Below are 17,844 nucleotides of genomic sequence, written 5' to 3' on the forward strand. Positions count from 1 at the left end.
AGTGTAAAATTTTATCAGGTAAACCACCTTATTATCGTTTTTTAGGGAAACAGTAGGGGAATTCTTACTGTGGTAATTATATTAATATAAGAGAAAAAACAAGGTAACTGTACGGAGAAACCTTTGAAAAAGAAAAGGAAAGAGAAGAAAGCTACACAAGCGAAGAGAATCAGGAACAGACCAGGGGTCTTACAGATACAGACATTCTGAGGGATTATACGGATATTCTGAGCAAAGCTAACTTTCTAACCACTAAAAGAAGGAAGTATCCTCCTCAAAATGAACTCATTTATTTGTTTCTAAATATTCCAAGCTGCAATGATAAAAATCTCCTTGAAACCACCCTATTATCGTTGAGTCGCCAGTGTAAAAAGGTAAAAAGTTAACGAAGATCATGTTGAGTAACCCTTGAGACAACAGTGCATCTAAGCATATAAAATTCGAATTGGACATAAATTTTACTGTACTTTGGTTAAGTGCATCAAACAGTACAAGTGAAAATTTTGGTGTGGCATTTCATGGAGAGAATTTAGAATATGCCACTCCAAATAGTGACACTTCCGGAGATGTCACTCAAAAAAGTTGGCTTCAAGAAATGCCACCCCAAATCTGGTCCAATTCATGTTTTGCCATAAAAAATCTTTTAAAATTTGTCCTTTATAAAAAAGAAAAAAAAAGTACATTTTAGCTCCTTCAACTCTTGCCTCAATCCGATTTTGCTCCCTTAATCGGAAAACCAATTACACAAGCTCCCTTAACAATTAAAACCGTTTATTTTCCCTCCCTGAGTGGGTTTGGACAATGATTTTATCCAATATAGGTCACACATGGCAGTGGACCCTATATGTCATATGACATCTCGTCCTCTTCTTCTTCCCTCGTTTCAATGTGCAGGGGAGGCGTGCGTGGCCGATGGCATAGGTAGACGCACGAAGTAGCTCCTCTAGCTGGCGTCAGTGGCGTCGAACACGGATGACCTGGTGATGCTTGCGCTCAAGTTTAGGGTGTTCGCTGACCCTGGTGGCATGCTCACGTCGTGGAGTGACGCTGATGCAGACCCCTACAACAGATCACCTTAGGCAGCTCCAAGTCCAGCTCCACCCCACTGCAGTCAGCAGTGGCGAGCACTCCAGCAGCCCCCTACAACTATGGCGCCATGGGATCTTATTCCCCTCCCCCTCCACCGTCTAATGTGGTAGTCACATGCAGGGGCGGGCACATGTGAGGTCATAGGTGTACAGATGTACACCCAAATATTTGTAAAAAATATTACAAGTTTGGTTGCTCGGAGCTTCCGGATTCACAAGCGATTTTTGCGAAACGGCATCCAAATGATAGCGATCCAAACTTTCCATACAATCGGGCCTAATAGCCGTTTCTCCCCTATTCTCTCCCGATTCAGCCCTTCTGTTCAGCTGTTGCAAGATTGCCTCAAAAATCCATATTTTCAATCTCTTTTCCCTATAAGTTTAGACTTTCTAAAAGGCTCCAAATAAATCTACCAATTTTTGTGTAGGTTGTATAATCTATAAGCAACCCATTTTAACTGGTTGCACTTAAAAAGCCTGAACAGAATTAAAATTAAAATTCATTAAATTTGATTGTTTTTGCACATTTCATGAATTTTTAGAGCTTTAAAAGAATTCCGAAAATAAGGAAAAAATCGCCAATATTCATCTTAATTAATGGGCTAATTTCTAAAATTATCTCAAGATCTAAGTTATATAGTGAAATTTCAAGCTTCTTCGTATGACCTCACTTTTCATGAATTTAATCAATTCCAATTAAATGCAAATGCATGCAACAATTGTTCAAAAATGATCAAAGATGATGCTTATGTTGTATATGTATGTCAATTGTTGTTACTGGAAAAAAAAGTTTTCAAAGAGAATCTGAAACTAAAATATTTTTAAGAGAATCCAAACGCTAGACGGGGCACGGTGACAGCACATGCATGATCACGATGGGTATGTACATCCAAGTTGAAAATACTAGACCCGCCACTGGTCACATGGGCCTCTTTGTCCAATATGGTGCACCCAGTCAACATGTCTGTCCTGTCCACGTCAAATCCGATTCAAATACACCACGTGTGCAAAATCACCCTAAAATGAACTGAGGGATGTATATCGAATGGTTTTGATTGTTAAGAGAGGTAAAGTATCTGATTTTACGGTTAATTGGAGAAAAACAGATTCGGGCAGTAGTTCAGAGAGACAAAATGGATTTTTCCTTTTAAAAAAGAGAAAGGCCCAATCGAACAGGCACAGGCAGCAGAAGCCCATTCCTCTTGCAAACTTTGCCCAGGGGATCCAGCAGCCTCTCACTCAACAACCCAAACCCCACGCCGGCGACCACTCCCCACTCATGGCCGGCGACCCTCCAACCCCAGCCGCCCGTGCGGCGGAGGCGAACACCGAGGCGTCCCGCCTCCTGGCACTGGCAGAGTCCGAGCTCTCCGCGGGCCGCCTTCGTGCGGCGCGGAAGCACGCCCGCCGCGCCGCCCTCCTCGACCCGGCCTCCCCGCGCGCCGCCCTCATCCTCACCGCCGCCTCCGTCCTCCTCGCCGACGCTTCCTCCCACCACGCAGTTATCCTGCTGCCCTCGTCCTCGCCGCTCTCCGCCTCCGCTCTCCGCCGCCACTTCAAGTCCCTCGCCAAATCCCTCCGCGTCCACCCCGACGACGCCGTCTCCTCGCCCGCCGTCGCCCGAGCCGCCGAGGAAGCGCTAGGCCGCGCCGCCTCCGCCTACGAGGCGCTCACGGCGCCCGCCCCAGTCCCGGCCACCTTCTGGACGGCCTGCGCCGGCTGCCGCCTCCTCCACGAGTTCGAGCGCAAGTATGTGGGGTTCCGTCTCATCTGCCCGTCCTGCCGCCGGAGCTTCCTCGCCACCGAGGTGCCGCCTCCTCCGGAGATGGAATCCCCTGCACCTGCGCCGCCGCCGGCCAAGAAGCCCAAGACCGAGAAGCCGGAGATGACGCTCGCCGAGATGCAGCTCCTGCTCGCTAAGAGAAGAGGAGCGAAGGACCACAAGGCTCCCAAGAGCTCATCCAGAAGCGAGGCGGAGGAAGAGGACGACGATGAGGTCGCGGAGGAGGAGAACAACCGTTTTGAGCTGATGGCCGTTGAGGACTCTGACTTCTACAATTTCGACGCCAACCGCGGTGAGAGGTGCGTCAAGAAAGGTCAGGTGTGGGCATTGTACGGCGACGACGACGGCATGCCACGACACTATGCATTGGTGGATGGGGTGCTTCGAGGCAGCCAATTCCGCGCACAGATACGGTGGCTGGATGGGGTGGAGGGGAAGCCATGTGGGCAGTTCAAGGTTGGGAGATTGGAGACTCTGCATTCAGTGAACGTCTTCTCCCACCTGGTCGCCTGTGAGAGGGCAGCGAGGGAGCTCTACCGGGTTTACCCTAGGAAGGGCTCGGTCTGGGCGCTCCATGGCAGTAAGGAGGGCAATGCAGGGAGGAGAAAGTACAATATTGCGGTGTTCCTCAGTGGTTACAGTGAGCTGTATGGTGCCAGCTTCGGCTACCTAGAGAAGGTGGAAGGTTTCAGGAGCATCTTCACACGCCGGGACATTGGTAGCCATGCTGTCCACACCCTGCAGAAGGGTGATCTTGGGGCACTTTCGCATCAGATACCGGTGAGGAAAGTGTCCAAGGGTGAAGGTTCAACGCTGCCTCCCGGGGATTGCTGGGAGCTTGATCCTGCATCCTTGCCTGCCGAGTTGCTGCGTGTCGAACCACGGAAATGATAAAGGTTGGAAGTAGTTTAGTTGATATAGGAGTGTTCATAGCATAGAAATTGCGGAAGAAGGTTGTAGGTTTGGTCTGCCCTGTCAGATGTTGTGAAGATGCATCTGCTTTGCCAACTCTAGCTGGGCATTGCTCCTTGTTTATGATTCTTCTTCAGGTTGGGGTTTAGAGAGCTTGATAGTTGTAGGTTTGGTCTGCCCTGTCAAATGTTGTGAAGATGCATCTGCTTTGTCAACTCTAGCTGGGCATTGCTCCTTGTTTATGATTCTTCTTCAGGTCGGGGTTCAGAGAGCTTGATAGTTGTAGGTGTTTCAGTGCCAGTTCTGCTGTCCACAGATTGCACTGTATGAAATATTGAAATAAATGATCTTTAGATATTGACTGGACACTGCTGTAGTAAAGAATGATTTTTAGGAACTGATTGTGAAGTATTAAATCGTTGCATCTCTTCCAAACCATCATTATATAGCCAGATTGCTTCAAATGGTGATGAGGGTAACTGGGGCTAATTTTTCTTGTCAAATAGGTCTGGAATAGTCCAAACAGATGATGTTCACGACTTACAGGTGATGCTAAGACAAGGTTTAATGTGTTAATGTAACTGGATTGGTAATCTATATCTCACGAGCAATAGAAACTTGTTCATCTAGCCCACTTTCGATGCTCACCAAGAAGAGGCGCAGCATTTGAGGCATCACATTTTTTCGTTCTTTTCTCGGTCATTGATCGCTTAGTGATCTGATCTCCCAACATATTCTCTCCCTTGCGATTTTAGGTCAGGAGTGAGCTTTCACAGAGCACAAAGTCTGCATTATGCAACACCCACGAGGACACAAGCTTTCCTAGAGCAATCCGCAGTCCCAACATAAGCAACCAGAGATGCATTGCATATTTGCATGTTGCAAGTAGGGAATCAAAATTTCAATAGCAGCATTGTATCAAGGCAACCAACAGTTATTCATCAGTGAAAAACTTCAACGGTATTAAAGTAATTTAGACTTTTTCACTTCCTCGAATTAAGCAAGTGCTCATAGTATTACATTGTCAACACTGGATCCACCATTGGACTAATGTGTTCCTGGAAAAAATTCTAGGCTTACATAGGTAATTTGTGAGAGATCATACTGAGTATATGACATTACGACAGTTCCATAAATTATGACGGGATGACTGACCACAATCTGGGGCTACAAAATATTAACCACCTGTAGAGCAATTGCTTATCCAAGGAAGTTCATGATCACCAGGTGGAGCACCAGATTGCACATAACAAAATCAGCAAAAGCCCTTTCTGGGGGAAGATCCTGCAGAAAATGTTTTGACCGGCAACATTAAGCCAGAATCTAAAGGTTAAAATGATCCTAGAAAATGATAGTGAAAGTAAAGTTACCTTAAATTCCTTGTTGTCTTTGTTGACTTGAATACGGAGGCAAACTGCATACACAAAAGAAAAAGGTTACAGTTATCCAAGGTAAAAGGGTAACCAGAACTGAGAAGGGGTAAGCAATTCCTACCAGCAAGTACTGCAGTTCCTATGCATGAAAGGACACCTGAGAGGAAAGAGTTGAAGGGAAATGACCCCACTATTCCCATGTAAGCAACCTGTTTTTGCCACATAAAACCTCTGAAGGCATTTGTACTAGCATGGCAAGGAAAATAACCAGCTATATTGCAGAAACGAATGAAGAGAAGAGTTATGAACTGAATGCACAACTAATTTTCAGTTCGTAAAACGAGAGAAGAGCTTAACCTAAGATTCTTACTTGAAACAATTAAATACCATGATTTTAGAAACTAGCAGCTAATAACTTCGTCTATCCAATCAAACATTGAGGAACATACAGTTTGAAAAGTTTTCAATGCTACACCCACACAACCTTGTTGCCAGTTGCTAGGCATAGCAAACATTTGAAAGTTGACAGCTTGTTTTCAATTTCAATAAAAAATGAAAATTTAGTATCATCAACAAACAGAATCTTTGCCGTATTGCAAATCAGTTGATAGCTTTAGCAACGTAGCATATTTACAATATCTCTGTTAGATCCCATGTTATACTAGTACAAAAAAACTCACTAATGTGGCTTGTTATACTTCATCGCTTTCCATATTAGGTTCAGTGAAAACCCACAGATGGCACATCAGTGGATACAGGATAGTATACAGTCCAAGCTGTTCAGGTAAATTTTCAACCTCCATATTGCGGCTTCAAATTCTTATAAACGAGATATCCTCAGTAAAGAAGAAAAGTGCAAAAACTCACCTGAATTAGGGCAGTCGCAACAGCGAAAACCACATACAGGTCAATAATCTGCAGCGATATCACCACAATGAGTTAAGGATCATCAACGGTCTAATAATAACTGACAACCCAGGCGACAGTGGAGGGGAAGTTGAGGTCAAATCAGGCTACCTTAAGATTTGTTGGTGTGGCAGCATAAGCCCTGCTGAGGGACTGGATCAGAAGCCTTGCATCACTCGTGGCCTTCGGCATCTTCAAAACCTCGCGTCTTCCACTTCAAACTAATCTGAAAGGAAGCAAGTCATAATCAGATTGCCCGACTGTAGCAAACTGGATCAACTGTGCAAACATTGAAAAGCTAACACATAGGAATCACAAGCAGTATCAAAGCTCGGGGAGATACAGTTAACAGTTGCACCGAGAATGCGGAATTCAAGATGCGTTTTACACAAACTGCGAAAAAACGACACCTGATTTCACAGAGCAAGGTGTTAAAATTGACTAACTTGTTGGAATGATTCATGGTGATTGCAAGGAAAAAATTCCCAATTTTGCATTTTCCAGATCGTGCAAGTGTTTATCGAAATCCTGACACCGAAGTGCACTTTTCTTCTCGAGCAGAGAAAACAACACTGAAGCAGAGTCGGGCACGGTGCAATCACCACCATTAAAAGTGAACCAATTGCTCTAAACTTTTCGAGCGACTTGCGGATCTGCACCGGCATCACAAAGAACATCACACGCCATACTCCAAAACCCCAACTACATCGGCAGTGGATCTAAACCCGACAGCAAACGAGACCCCAGAAATCCGCAACAAACCGGAAGGATTTGCGGCGTCCACCCCAGAAAGGAAGGGAACTCTAGATCTGTTCACTCGCAGCAAAGAAAAGATCCCGCGGAATAGAACCAGCGACCCATCCGAGCCTTACCGACGAGACAGGGAAGAGTGGTGCCGACCCGGCGCGGCCGCCGGAAGTGGAAGAGGAAGGACGACGAGGCAGGGGAGGAACGGCGAGGGAAGGAGATGAGAGATGATGACTTGGGCCTACAGAGGCTTTACACTTTCAGCCCATTATGAAACCTTCTGTTTGGGCCCAAAGGATGTTAATGGGCTTTGAACTTTCGGCCCATTATTGACTCGGCCTATATGCTCACTTTTCAATTTTTCATCTCCAGCAAATGGCATAGAACCCTGAATAAGGATATGTTTGGTATGTTCTAGCTCTAAAAATTCTTTCTTAGAGTTGGTCATTCGTGGCTCAAGAAAATTTTGGAACCAGAGCTATGATCAGATTGAGGGTCTTTTGTTTAGATATTTTGTTTTTATTTTAGACTGAAACCAAATATTTAAACCGGTTTATTTTATCCTACAAACTCTAAATACTACATTAATTTCGGAGTTAGAGATCTGCCAAACATAGTCTAAAAGTCCCAGCAATACTTCTGTTGCATCAACGTCAATTAGTCGCTTTTTTATCTAAGAATATAAATCAGTTGATATTTTTTATCTAAAATATATAGACTAGTTGCTGTTTTTTAATCCAAAAATATAAATCAGTCGTAATACCAGCTTATTCTCTTCTTAGATGAAAGACCGGTGCTCCTGCTCGTCATTCAAAAAATAAATAAATCAGTCGCTGTGAACGGCAGAGTAATCGCTACCAAATTACAAGAAACAAGCGCTAAGCCTGAACAAACAGCAGGAGCTCTGACCTCGTCATGCCATGCCGGTGCACAACTGCATGGTCAGAGAAATCCGTGTTGAAAAGGGCCAAAGCCTTGCCTGTTCTTGCAGACCGAGCAACGCCACAGACTAGTACTGAAGCATCATGCCTCGCTTTCTCTGTCCTTGCTGATGTGCACAATTTCCTAAAACCTGAATTTTTGTACTTGTTTCCAGCTCCATCAGAACCACTATCATCATGGAACAGAACAAAAACGAAAGAACAAAAGAACTATTATAATTCATCGCAGTATCATATTCGACAAAAGCGTCTAGCCATTTGAACAGTCAGAATTCACTTCTCACCAGCTCTGAGGATGAATGCTGCAGGAGCCATTGATTCAAAAAATAATTCATCTGATAATCTGGTACGAGGAGCTCAGGTGAACGTAAAGGATCCACCGATCTGGGATTTCTGCGACGGCGAGTTGATGGCGACCACAGCAGCAGATGGTGATGGCGAGGAGGCCGGACCACACGAAGGTGTTTGATAGTTGTAGGTGTTTCAGTGCCAGCTCTGTTGTCCACAGCTTGCACTGTATGAAATATTGAAATGAATGATCTTTAGATAGTATTAAATAAATTGTGGACTGGACACTGCTCTAGTAAAGAATGATTTTTAGGAACTGAATGTGAAGTATAAATCGTTGCATCTCTTCCAAACTATCATTATATAGCCAGATTACTTGCAGGTGATGCTTAGACAATGTTTACTGTGTTTATGTAACTGGATTGGTCATCTGTATCTCACGAGCAATAGAAACTTGTTCATCTAGCCCACTTTCGATGCACACCAAGAAGAGGCGCAGCATTTGAGGCGTCACGTTTTTTCGTTCTTTTCTCGGTCATTGATCGCTTAGTGATCTGATCTCCCAACATATTCTCTCCCTTGCAATTTTAGGTCAGAAGTGAGCTTTCACAGAGCACGAAGTCAGCATTATGCAACACCCACAAGGACACAAGCTTTCCTAGAGCAATCCGCAGTCCCAACATAAGCAACCAGAGATGCATTGCATATTTGCATATTTGCATGTTGCAAGTAGGGAATCAAAATTTCAATAGCAGAATTGTATCAAGACAACCAACAGTTATTTCATCAGTGAAAAACTTAACGGTATTCAAATAATCTAGCCTTTTTCACTTCCTCGAATTAAGCAAGTGCTCATACATTGTCAACACTGGATCCACCATTGGACTGATAGTTCCTGGAAAATTTCTTGGCTTACATAAGTAATTTGTGAGAGATCATACGAGTATCTGATATTACGACAGTTCCATAAATTGAGACGCGCTGACCAGCTACCACAATCTGGACTACAAAATCTGAACCACTTGTAGAGCAATTGCTTATCCAAGGAAGTTCATGATCACCAGGTGGAGCACCAGATTGCACAGAACAAAATCTGCAAAAGCCCTTTCCGGGGGAAGATCCTGCAGAAAATGTTTTGGCACGCAACATTAAGCCAGAATCTAAAGGGTAAAACAATACTAGCAGATGATGATCAAAGTATAGTTACCTTGAACTCCTTGTTATCTTTGTTGACTTGAATGCGGAGGCAAACTGCACACACAAACAAAAGGTGACGTTATCCATTATGCACCAAGGTAAAAGGGTAACCAGAGCTGACAAGGGGTAGGAAATGCCTACCAGCAAGTACTGCAGTTCCTATGCATGAAAGGACACCTGAGAGGAAGGAGTTGAAGGGGAATGACCCTACAAGTCCCATGTAAGCAACCTGTTTTGCCACATAAAGCAGCATTCCAGTAAGTTTCTGAAGGCATTTGTACTAGCATGCCAAGGGCAATTTATCAGCTATATTGCAAAAACAACTTAAGAGAAGAGTTACAAACTGAACGGAAAACTAATGTTCAGGATTTACATAAAGAGAATTTGCAGTTAATCTAAGGGTCTTGCTTCAGGACAATAAAGTCCACGATTTCAGAAAATGACAGCTAATAAGTTCATCTATCAAATCAAATATTGAAGAACATACAGTTTGCAAAAGTTCCAATGACAGGTGCAGCACTAATGCACTATACTGCACCCACAAAAGCTGGTTACCAGTGGCTACTGGCTAGGTAGAGCAGAGTTTACAAGTTAACAGCTTGTTCTAATTAAAAAAAAAAAGAATTTCAGTATAATCAACAAACAAAATCTTTCCCATAAAGCAGCATATTTACAAGATCTTTGTGCATGTGTACTGTGCCTGCCTACCCCTTGTTAAAAATAAAATGATGCTAATGTGGCTTATTATACTTCATCTTTTTCCATACTAGGTTTAGTGAAAATCCAGCACAGGAAACATCTCTAGAAACTAGATAGTATACTATCAAACTTGTGCAGGTAATTTTCGACCTCCATTTTGTGGCTTCAAAATTCAAACTACTATTAATCAGATACCCTCGGCAGAGAGGGAAGTGCTAAAATTCACCTGAATAAGAGCAGTAGCAACAGCGAAAACCACATACAGGTCAATAATCTGCAGAGATACCACCACAAGGAGTCAAGGATCAGTGACAGGCTAATAAATAACCAACAACCTCAGGTGGTAGAGAAGGAGGGGAAGGTCAAATCAAGTTACCTTAAGGTTCGTTGGTGTGGCAGCATAAGCCCTGCTCAGGGACTGGATCAGAAGCCTTGCATCGCTTGTGGTCTTCGGCATCTTGAAAACCTCGTGTATTCAACTCCTAGCTACTCCGAAAAGAAGCAAGTCATAATCAGATGGCCTGGACTGTAGCAAACTGGATTGAAGTGTGCAAGCACATAAAAAATATGGAATTCAGGATGTGTTGTACATGACAGATGACACCTAATTTCTCAGAGTAAGGTTATGAAACTTTACAAACTTATAAGAACAATAAGAATGATTTGGGGTACGATTTGCTCAATTTTAGATTTTAAAATTGTGCAAGGGACAATCAAAGTTGTAAGAGAGGAAACAAGTCATAATTTGATTGCCTGGACTGTGCAATTGTATCAAGTGTGCAAGCCCCTACTAGCTAACACAGAGCCATTAGAATATTCTATCATGTCAAAGAGCACAGTCCTGGGTTGTAATTATTTTGCAGTATCAGAGCTCAGAGAGAAATAGATTCACCTAGAATGTGGAATTCAAGATGTATTCTACTCAAACTACGAAATAGATTCACATGAGGATGCGCGCGTTGATGTCCGCCAGCGTCGCGCCGCTGTCCAGCCCGTCAGGCTTCAGCAGCGCGAACGGGCACACCACCTAAGAAGACGGCGAGGCGCGGACAGGCTCGCAGACGACGGGACCAGCGGCGAGCGCGAGGAGGTTGAGGGCCACGGGGCGGCGCCGGAGCAGCAGCAACCGTGGCTTTATTCCCACCATGAAAGGCGGCATCTTAACACTAAGAAATACTACTAGGCTATAGTACTAGAGGGGTGCGTCTCCTCTCCCTCCGGCCGCCGTCGAGGTCGCCGGAGACGGGAAGGGAGGGGGCCGGACGGATCTAGATCTGGCAACACTTCTTGGAGAGGAGAGGAGGCGAGTTAGAGACGATTAGCTCGGCAAGCAGGGTCAGAGTTCCTTACAAGAGAGCCACCGACGCCGCGGTTCGGTGGAAGGGGGTCCTGGCCGCCTCGCCTCGCCTCGTCTCGCCCGGCCGCCGGAAGGATGAGAGAAGAGGAGAGACACTTCAGTTCGGGAGGGACGACGCCATCTGGGAGCAAAGCTTCAGTAGCCGTATCAACGTGGGCCCACATGTCAGGCTTCTGTATTGGCCCAGAAGACTTTAACTTTGTTAGGGCTGTTTGGTTGTTAGGTTTTTCTTTACGAGGAGATTTTTAAAGTTATTTTTTTAGATAAGATTATCTTTTTTTTTCTTTTAAAATTTTTTTCAAATGAAAATTGTTAGAGATGAGAAAAATTAAAGAGAATAAAAATGAGGAAGGAAATTATTTATCAAACTCGTTTAAGATTAGGCAATCTTGTCACATTTTTTTTTTAACGTATGAGACAGAGATAATAGAAGAGGAATCTTATTGTAACTGTGGCCATGGACCAAATAGGTGTTTAAAATGATCAAACTTATCTAACTTATGGTGTGGTAATATACGACCATGAACCACATGCTCTCAAATCTGCGCTAAATGTCAAACTTGTATGCGGGCGAATAAATGTCTCGGTTTTTTTTTTTTTTTTGAATTGAAATGTCGCTGTTTTTATTATATTGCAATTTGCATCGACGTCAATCGGTCTGGTCCCTGTTTTGATCACAAATAAAAAGGAGAAGAAAACCGTTCAAAAGGGAGAGAGAAGAAAAATGAATCAGTCGCTGTGAAGGGCAGAGTGCAGGCGCTAAGGCTGAATTGGTCATAGATACAAACAGCAGGAGCTCTGACGTCGTCACGGCATGCCGGTGCACGACTGCATGGTCAGACAATTCGAATCCGTGCCGAAGCCTTTGCCTGTCCTTGCAGACCGAGCAAAGCCACAAGAATATCAGGAGCAGTACAGAAGCATGGCTCTAATGTCCTCGTTGATGTACAATTCAGAGAAGCCATTTCGGCATACATACGTGGAACAGAAGAGATCAGCTTCCAAACACATGCGAGTGAGAAGAAACTTGAATTTTTGTACTTGTTTCAACTGTCAATGCTCAACAGAACCCATTCTCATCATGGAACAAAATCAAATGAACAAAAGAAGTGTTACAAGGAGCTCAAGGGAACGTGAAGGATCCGCCGATCTGCGAGTTCTGCGACGGCGGGTTGATGGCGACCCACAGCAGCGAGATGGTGATGGCGAGGAGGCCGGACCAGACGAAGACGATGGTCGGCGTCCGTCCTCTCCGCCCCATGAGCCCCTTGGCGAACGGGTACAGGTGAGCCAGCACCCAGAAGCTGAAGAAGACGCCGCCAAGGAGCTTGCTCCACTGGGGGATCTCGCTGTATATCGTCCTGCTGAAGCCGACGGCGATGGCGATCAGGTTCACCATCATGATCACGATCGGCGGGATCATGAGCGATGTCCACTTGACGATGTACATGTCGGCGAACTCGTCGTCCACGTCGTCTCCACCGGACTTGGATGTCAGTGTGAATGAGATCTCAATGCCAGCGATCACCTTGAGAAGTCCCTGGAGCACAGCAGCAAGGTGGGCGCTCGTTCCTCCGATAAGCCAGAACTGCTCGTTCCGCCACCACTCCTCCAAGCTGATCCCTGACCACTTGATCTCCAGCACCGCAAGCAAGCACAGCGTTAGAGTGATGACCAGTAGATACGTCAGGAAGGTCACATTGAGTTGCCGCACAATGAACTGTCCAGAGAAGAGGGAGAGCGCCGGCAGGAAGCAGTAGACAATGAGGAAGATGGAAGTGAATGGGTAGATGCCGACGTTCAGGTACGCAATCCTCTGAAGAAACTTCATCCTTCGGCTTGCAAGCAGCGCATTGTTGCGGGAGAAGAAGATTTCCACTGAACCAGTAGCCCACCGGAGCACCTGGTGGAGACGGTCAGTAAGATTGATCGGTGCAGTGCCACGGAAAGCATCGCGCTTGGTGACACAGTACACCGACTTCCATCCACGGTTGTGCATCCGGTACCCGGTCACCACATCCTCTGTGACTGAACCATAGATCCAACCAACACGCTGACCCCACTCAGTCTTGTCTTCGTACCAGCAAGAGATGACACTGATGGCCTCAGCAACTGTGGAGGCATCAAGAAGGTCGCGAGGGACAGTGAGAGCACCCGGAGGGCGGCCATTCTTGACACCAGGGTGATCAGCTAGTGGGCGCCCTTGGAATTCAGCAACTGGAATAGAATTGACGAGGAAGCTCGAGTTACCAAACTTCTTGGGGAATGATGACATGTTCATTTCATCCTCATCAAAGTCTGCCATTCGCAGAGCCCGCGTCTCTTCCGGTGGGGCAACTGAAGCTTTGATCTTGCGTCTCTGGGGGAAGCAGCAGCTGCAGCAGCCGCCATGCTCCTTGGAGCGTGGAGGGTCAAATCCATATAGAGCAACGCGGCGGAAAAGACAGCCGGTGCCGACATAGACTGGTCCCATGATACCATCCAGCGCGCGCATGTTGACATCAAAGAAGACAGTGTTGTGGTTAGCATAGCGATCTGATGGATCAATGCCCTCAAACCGCTGCGGGAATTGGACATAGCCAATACGGTCACCACCACGGTCCATCATGAAGCACATGCCTTCACGGAAAGCTTGGGAGTTGTAAACGTAGTGGTCGCAGTCAAGGTTGAGGATGAAGGGGCCATTTGACATGACAGCAGATGAACGGACTAGCGCATTCATCGCGCCAGCCTTCTTGTTGTGGTCATATCCAGGGCGCTTCTCTCGGGACACGTAGACCAACATTGGCAGACGGATGTCGACCTCAGTGAAGTCAAGAGGTCTGTCTTCTTCACCAGTGGTGCCGTACAAGGGATCATCACTAGGAGGCTTCAGCATCACCTGAAGAACACAACAATGATCAGCCGGGTGCCTCTTTTCTTGCCCATTACAAGAATAGCAGATTCAGTTAGATTTCCTACTGCTTATATGTAGCTACCTAATTTGTTTATATTTCCTACTGCTTATATGATGCTTAAAGTCTCTTAAGTTGTAATACACTCTCTTTAGGTATAGAAGCTACAGAAAGAATCGAATTAGGAAAGGTAACGTGACGATGCATACCTGAATTATGCCAGCATGGTCACCACGGGTATGCTCAGCGGAAGGTTGAATCCAGGTACCAGGCCAATGTGTGCCATCAGCCATCCAGGTAGCTTTAGCAATCTTAACAGGCTCCACTGCTTCATCAAGGGCAACCTCTCGCTGCCTCTTCATGGCCTTGATTTCCTCCCTGGCATGGTACGCATCAGAGCGGCGGCGTATCGAGTCAGGCAGCCCATTGATCCTGACCTTGAACTCGTCATACTCCCTCTTCACCCTCCTTCTGTCCTTGACAAAATCCTGACGGACCTTGTTCTTGTATGGATCCTTCTTCAGGTTGAAGTAGCTATCAGGATTGCGAGGCTCAATGTTGTGCTTGCGACAGAAAGGAACCCACATGTTAGCGAAGCTAGCAGCTTCAGCCATCGCTTCAAATGTCAGGAGAGCACCTCCATCATCAGAGACATAGCAAGAAAGCTTCTCAACAGGGTAGTCAGCAGCAAGGATGGACAGAATAGTGTTTGCTGTGACCAATGGAGGTTCTTTCTCTGGATCAGCAGTGGACACAAAGATATCAAGCCCTGGTAAATCAGATCTTCCAGTAGGGTTTGACGGCATTGGGGTCTCAAACTTGTCTTTGAGGACAGCAAGATCGGTTGCTCGGTTCACAGGGCACAGCTTTGGCAACTGATCGAGTAGCCATGAAAAGCCAAACCAGAGTTCACAAACAACAGACATGCCCCAAAGCCACATTGCATCCTCATTCTTGTGCTTAATTCTCCATGCAAGGAACAGACCAAGGACCACCATGCGGATAAGAATGAGAAGCCTGCCGGAAGCACCAAAACCAAGGTTAATTCACAGGACATCGATATAAAAATAATTGCACAAAAGTCACATTTTCTATCACCAAAACTCAAAGAGAAAATGCGTGCCAATGCAAGTAGCTATTGTGCTAGAACCAAAGGATTTCTGGACTATCTGATGAAGCCATGGGATGTCAAAATGCGTAAGTAGGGGAGCATTCCGCAATTTAAACAACATATCTATAAAGAAATTGAATACATTACTAACCATTAAGTGCATATGTTTAGAAGTTCGGAAGAGATCAGAAGAAGTAGCACAGATCTTAGTATCTAACAGCTCACCAAACCAACTAGTTTATTCAACAGAGGCTAAAACAAAACAACTGGAACTTATCTAAACATAGGTTGAACCAAAGTTTGACTCGGAATAGTATACATTTGTACATTAATCAAATCAAATGCACCATAGAACAATAAATTTCCAATGTGATGATCAATGGATCAAACCAGTCTAGTATGCACACATGAATGATAAATCCAATCAAGATTTAAGAACAAATGTTCAAGTCATTTACCTGTATGGGCTAAGGATGCCAGCAGGGATCGGGAGCTTCCGAGTGAGCGGCCTCCATGGCTTGCTGGTGAACTCTGCCGGCTGCCCGTCGGCTCCACCCAGCCCGCCTCCGCCTCCGCTCTCCATCTCATTCTCCTTGGGCCAGATGGCATTACCATACCCATACGTCCCCTTCGTCTCAAACAGCCACCGGTTGTGATCCCAGTCTCCGGTCTGGCTCCTGGTCATGGCCTTCTGCGACCGCATTATCGACAGCCGCCTCTCCATCCTCGAGGCGGCGGCACCGCTCCCGGGCGGGGGAGGCAGCGAGAGTGTCGGCATCGCCCCGGCGCCGCGCACCTCCTCCAGCTCCGTGTTCTTGTACGGCTCCTTGCATCCGGGGCAGACACCGCCGCCGTTCTTGACGGCGTCGCCGAAGCAGTCGTCGCAGATCTTGAAATCGCACTCGCACGGCAGGATGTCCTCGCCGCGCTCGTCGCTCATGACCTTGCTATCGCAGCCGTTGATGGCACAAGAGGAGCCCTTGGCGCCGGCCATCTGCGGGTGGCTGGCCTCGGACTCGATGACCTTATCCATGAGGTGCGCGCGCGTGACGCTGTTGAAGCCGCCGGTGAAGAGCGAGTTGGAGACGTATTGCTCCTCGACGCGCGCAGAAATGGCCGGGTCCATGGGCTGGTTGTCCGGGGTCGCCGGGATGTGCACATGGTAGCTGAGGAACTCCTGGTGGTCTGGCGACAAGTCGCCGTTGTTGCCGACCTCGCTGTCGAGGTCGTCGCGGCTGTCGCGGGAGTAACTGACGTAGCGGCCGGAGTGGGTGCGGCGGGCGAAGGTGACCATCGGGCGGTCGCCGCCGGCGCCAGGGGACTGAGCGCGGCCGTCCTCGCCGGAGTAGGACATGCGCGAGAGGCGGCTGCTGTTGCTGTGGCGGAGGCCGGCGCCGTTGGAGGCCATGGCGTCTGTTTCAGGCTTTGAGCTGTGGATCGATCACTGGTTGATCTGCAGAGGAAGCACAAGAACAAATCGGAATCCTAAGCGATTTTGCTCACAGATTGGAAAGAGGCAAAAGAGCAATCCTTGCAACACACGCACGACGAAAATGGCAGATTTTGCAGAAAGATCGCAACTTTCCCAAGTGGAAAGCACTTTGCTGGAGCAAATCAGACAGCGAACGAAAAATCAGGCAGGAATTCCGGGTCCAAGATTCAAACTTCAGCAGCAAAACGACACACAGGAATGACCAACCACCGAAAAGTACAAATCTGACGACGAAAGGCGTCGCCTTTGCGCGCAATCCGAGGCGAGAAAGACCACGATCACGAACACCAGTAAAAAAAAAATCACCTTTAACCGAAAACTCCCAGCGATTACCCCAACCCAACAGTCACAGATAGTCAAATCAACCCACAGTGTAACAGCAAACGCCCACAGATTCAGAAGACGGAAGAGATTAACTAGTACCAGTGGGTTCTTACCGTTCCACTCCGAATCCAGGAGAGTAATGGCCGCGTGTGAACTCCGGATGAATGGAAGGGGAGGGGACGGGACGGGACGGGAGAGGCCGGAGGTGGTAATGACGAAGCTCTGGGAGGAGAGGCGAGGGGAGTAGGGGACTACTAGTAGAAGAAGTATGGGGATGGGAAGGGGACGGTGGGTTTGGCGAGCGCCGCGCCGAGTGGGTGAGGACCGGAGGAAGAGGAGACGAAGTCCGCACCGCACAGGAAGCAGGCAGGCAGCAAGCAACAAGAACGAGTCGAGTAGACAACGAGAGCAAGGGACGCGCAGGCAGGGAAGCGACAGACACGCATCGATCACATGGGATGGGGGCGTTGGAGGGGAGACGAGGAGGAGGAGGTGCTAAAAAAATTCAAACAAAAGGGTCCGGATTGATTTTCGTTTATTTAATAGTAGTAGAAGTTTATTTGTTTCTTTTGGCGGTGCTGCATGGAATGGAATGCGGAAAAGAAAAGCTGTACAAGAAGCGCGTACGCAATGTGCACAGCTGTGGTTGCGATGGATTGGGTCCTCTGACTTCGGACGGCCAAGTCAGAGGAGCACACTACTGCATTTTCAGCAGTCTGATCGTATGCTCAG

General features: G+C 46.7%; 4 protein-coding genes across 5 annotated transcripts; 1 reads left to right on the forward strand and 3 right to left on the reverse strand.

Annotated features, from left to right (window-relative positions):
- Positions 1 to 2,108: 2,108 nt before the first annotated feature.
- LOC133930994 (uncharacterized) lies at positions 2,109 to 4,180 on the forward strand. The gene has a single exon (XM_062377802.1). The coding sequence runs from the start codon at positions 2,134 to 2,136 to the stop codon at positions 3,760 to 3,762; it is 1,629 nt and encodes a 542-aa protein (XP_062233786.1). The 5' UTR covers positions 2,109 to 2,133; the 3' UTR covers positions 3,763 to 4,180.
- A 566-nt stretch (positions 4,181 to 4,746) lies between these two features.
- Positions 4,747 to 7,048, reverse strand: LOC133930995 (dolichyl-diphosphooligosaccharide--protein glycosyltransferase subunit DAD1-like). Of its 2 annotated transcripts, none has more exons than XM_062377804.1 (6): positions 6,935 to 7,048; positions 6,174 to 6,283; positions 6,024 to 6,071; positions 5,278 to 5,365; positions 5,154 to 5,197; positions 4,747 to 5,067 (listed from the first exon to the last, which is right to left on the reverse strand). In XM_062377804.1, exons 2-6 carry the CDS (start codon positions 6,252 to 6,254, stop codon positions 4,984 to 4,986), a joined length of 345 nt encoding a protein of 114 aa, XP_062233788.1. In that variant the 5' UTR covers positions 6,255 to 6,283; positions 6,935 to 7,048; the 3' UTR covers positions 4,747 to 4,983. The 2 variants fall into 2 exon arrangements, with proteins under 2 accessions (XP_062233788.1, XP_062233787.1); XM_062377803.1 differs by having other exon boundaries at positions 6,174 to 6,288.
- Positions 7,049 to 8,845: 1,797 nt separating this feature from the next.
- LOC133930998 (dolichyl-diphosphooligosaccharide--protein glycosyltransferase subunit DAD1) lies at positions 8,846 to 11,454 on the reverse strand. The gene is made up of 6 exons (XM_062377806.1): positions 11,285 to 11,454; positions 10,311 to 10,420; positions 10,161 to 10,208; positions 9,377 to 9,464; positions 9,246 to 9,289; positions 8,846 to 9,159 (listed from the first exon to the last, which is right to left on the reverse strand). Exons 2-6 carry the CDS (start codon positions 10,389 to 10,391, stop codon positions 9,076 to 9,078), a joined length of 345 nt encoding a protein of 114 aa, XP_062233790.1. The 5' UTR covers positions 10,392 to 10,420; positions 11,285 to 11,454; the 3' UTR covers positions 8,846 to 9,075.
- Positions 11,455 to 12,307: 853 nt separating this feature from the next.
- On the reverse strand, positions 12,308 to 17,584 carry LOC133930996 (cellulose synthase-like protein D2). The gene is made up of 4 exons (XM_062377805.1): positions 17,226 to 17,584; positions 15,755 to 16,749; positions 14,395 to 15,202; positions 12,308 to 14,172 (listed from the first exon to the last, which is right to left on the reverse strand). Exons 2-4 carry the CDS (start codon positions 16,702 to 16,704, stop codon positions 12,415 to 12,417), a joined length of 3,516 nt encoding a protein of 1,171 aa, XP_062233789.1. The 5' UTR covers positions 16,705 to 16,749; positions 17,226 to 17,584; the 3' UTR covers positions 12,308 to 12,414.
- Between the last annotated feature and the right edge of the window lie 260 nt (positions 17,585 to 17,844).

The sequence above is a fragment of the Phragmites australis genome, chromosome 10, assembly GCF_958298935.1.
Source record: "Phragmites australis chromosome 10, lpPhrAust1.1, whole genome shotgun sequence".
In the NCBI taxonomy this organism is placed as follows: domain Eukaryota; kingdom Viridiplantae; phylum Streptophyta; class Magnoliopsida; order Poales; family Poaceae; genus Phragmites; species Phragmites australis.

Bases quoted from the DNA above. Each gene is read 5' to 3' on its own strand.
- LOC133930994 (XM_062377802.1), top strand. From the start codon at position 2,134: ATGGTTTTGATTGTTAAGAGAGGTAAAGTATCTGATTTTACGGTTAAT.
- LOC133930995 (XM_062377804.1), bottom strand. From the start codon at position 6,254: ATGCCGAAGGCCACGAGTGATGCAAGGCTTCTGATCCAGTCCCTCAGC. The intron at 5,366-6,023 runs GTGAGTTTTTGC...TGGCAAAAACAG, and splicing joins TTGCGACTGCCCTAATTCAG to GTTGCTTACATGGGAATAGT. The intron at 5,198-5,277 runs GTAGGAATTGCT...TTGTGTATGCAG, and splicing joins AGGAACTGCAGTACTTGCTG to TTTGCCTCCGTATTCAAGTC.
- LOC133930998 (XM_062377806.1), bottom strand. From the start codon at position 10,391: ATGCCGAAGACCACAAGCGATGCAAGGCTTCTGATCCAGTCCCTGAGC. The intron at 9,465-10,160 runs GTGAATTTTAGC...GTGGCAAAACAG, and splicing joins TTGCTACTGCTCTTATTCAG to GTTGCTTACATGGGACTTGT. The intron at 9,160-9,245 runs GTAACTATACTT...CATTTTCTGCAG, and splicing joins AAGATAACAAGGAGTTCAAG to GATCTTCCCCCGGAAAGGGC.
- LOC133930996 (XM_062377805.1), bottom strand. From the start codon at position 16,704: ATGGCCTCCAACGGCGCCGGCCTCCGCCACAGCAACAGCAGCCGCCTC. The intron at 15,203-15,754 runs GTAAATGACTTG...TGCTTCCGGCAG, and splicing joins GGCATCCTTAGCCCATACAG to GCTTCTCATTCTTATCCGCA. The intron at 14,173-14,394 runs GTATGCATCGTC...TGTGTTCTTCAG, and splicing joins ACCATGCTGGCATAATTCAG to GTGATGCTGAAGCCTCCTAG.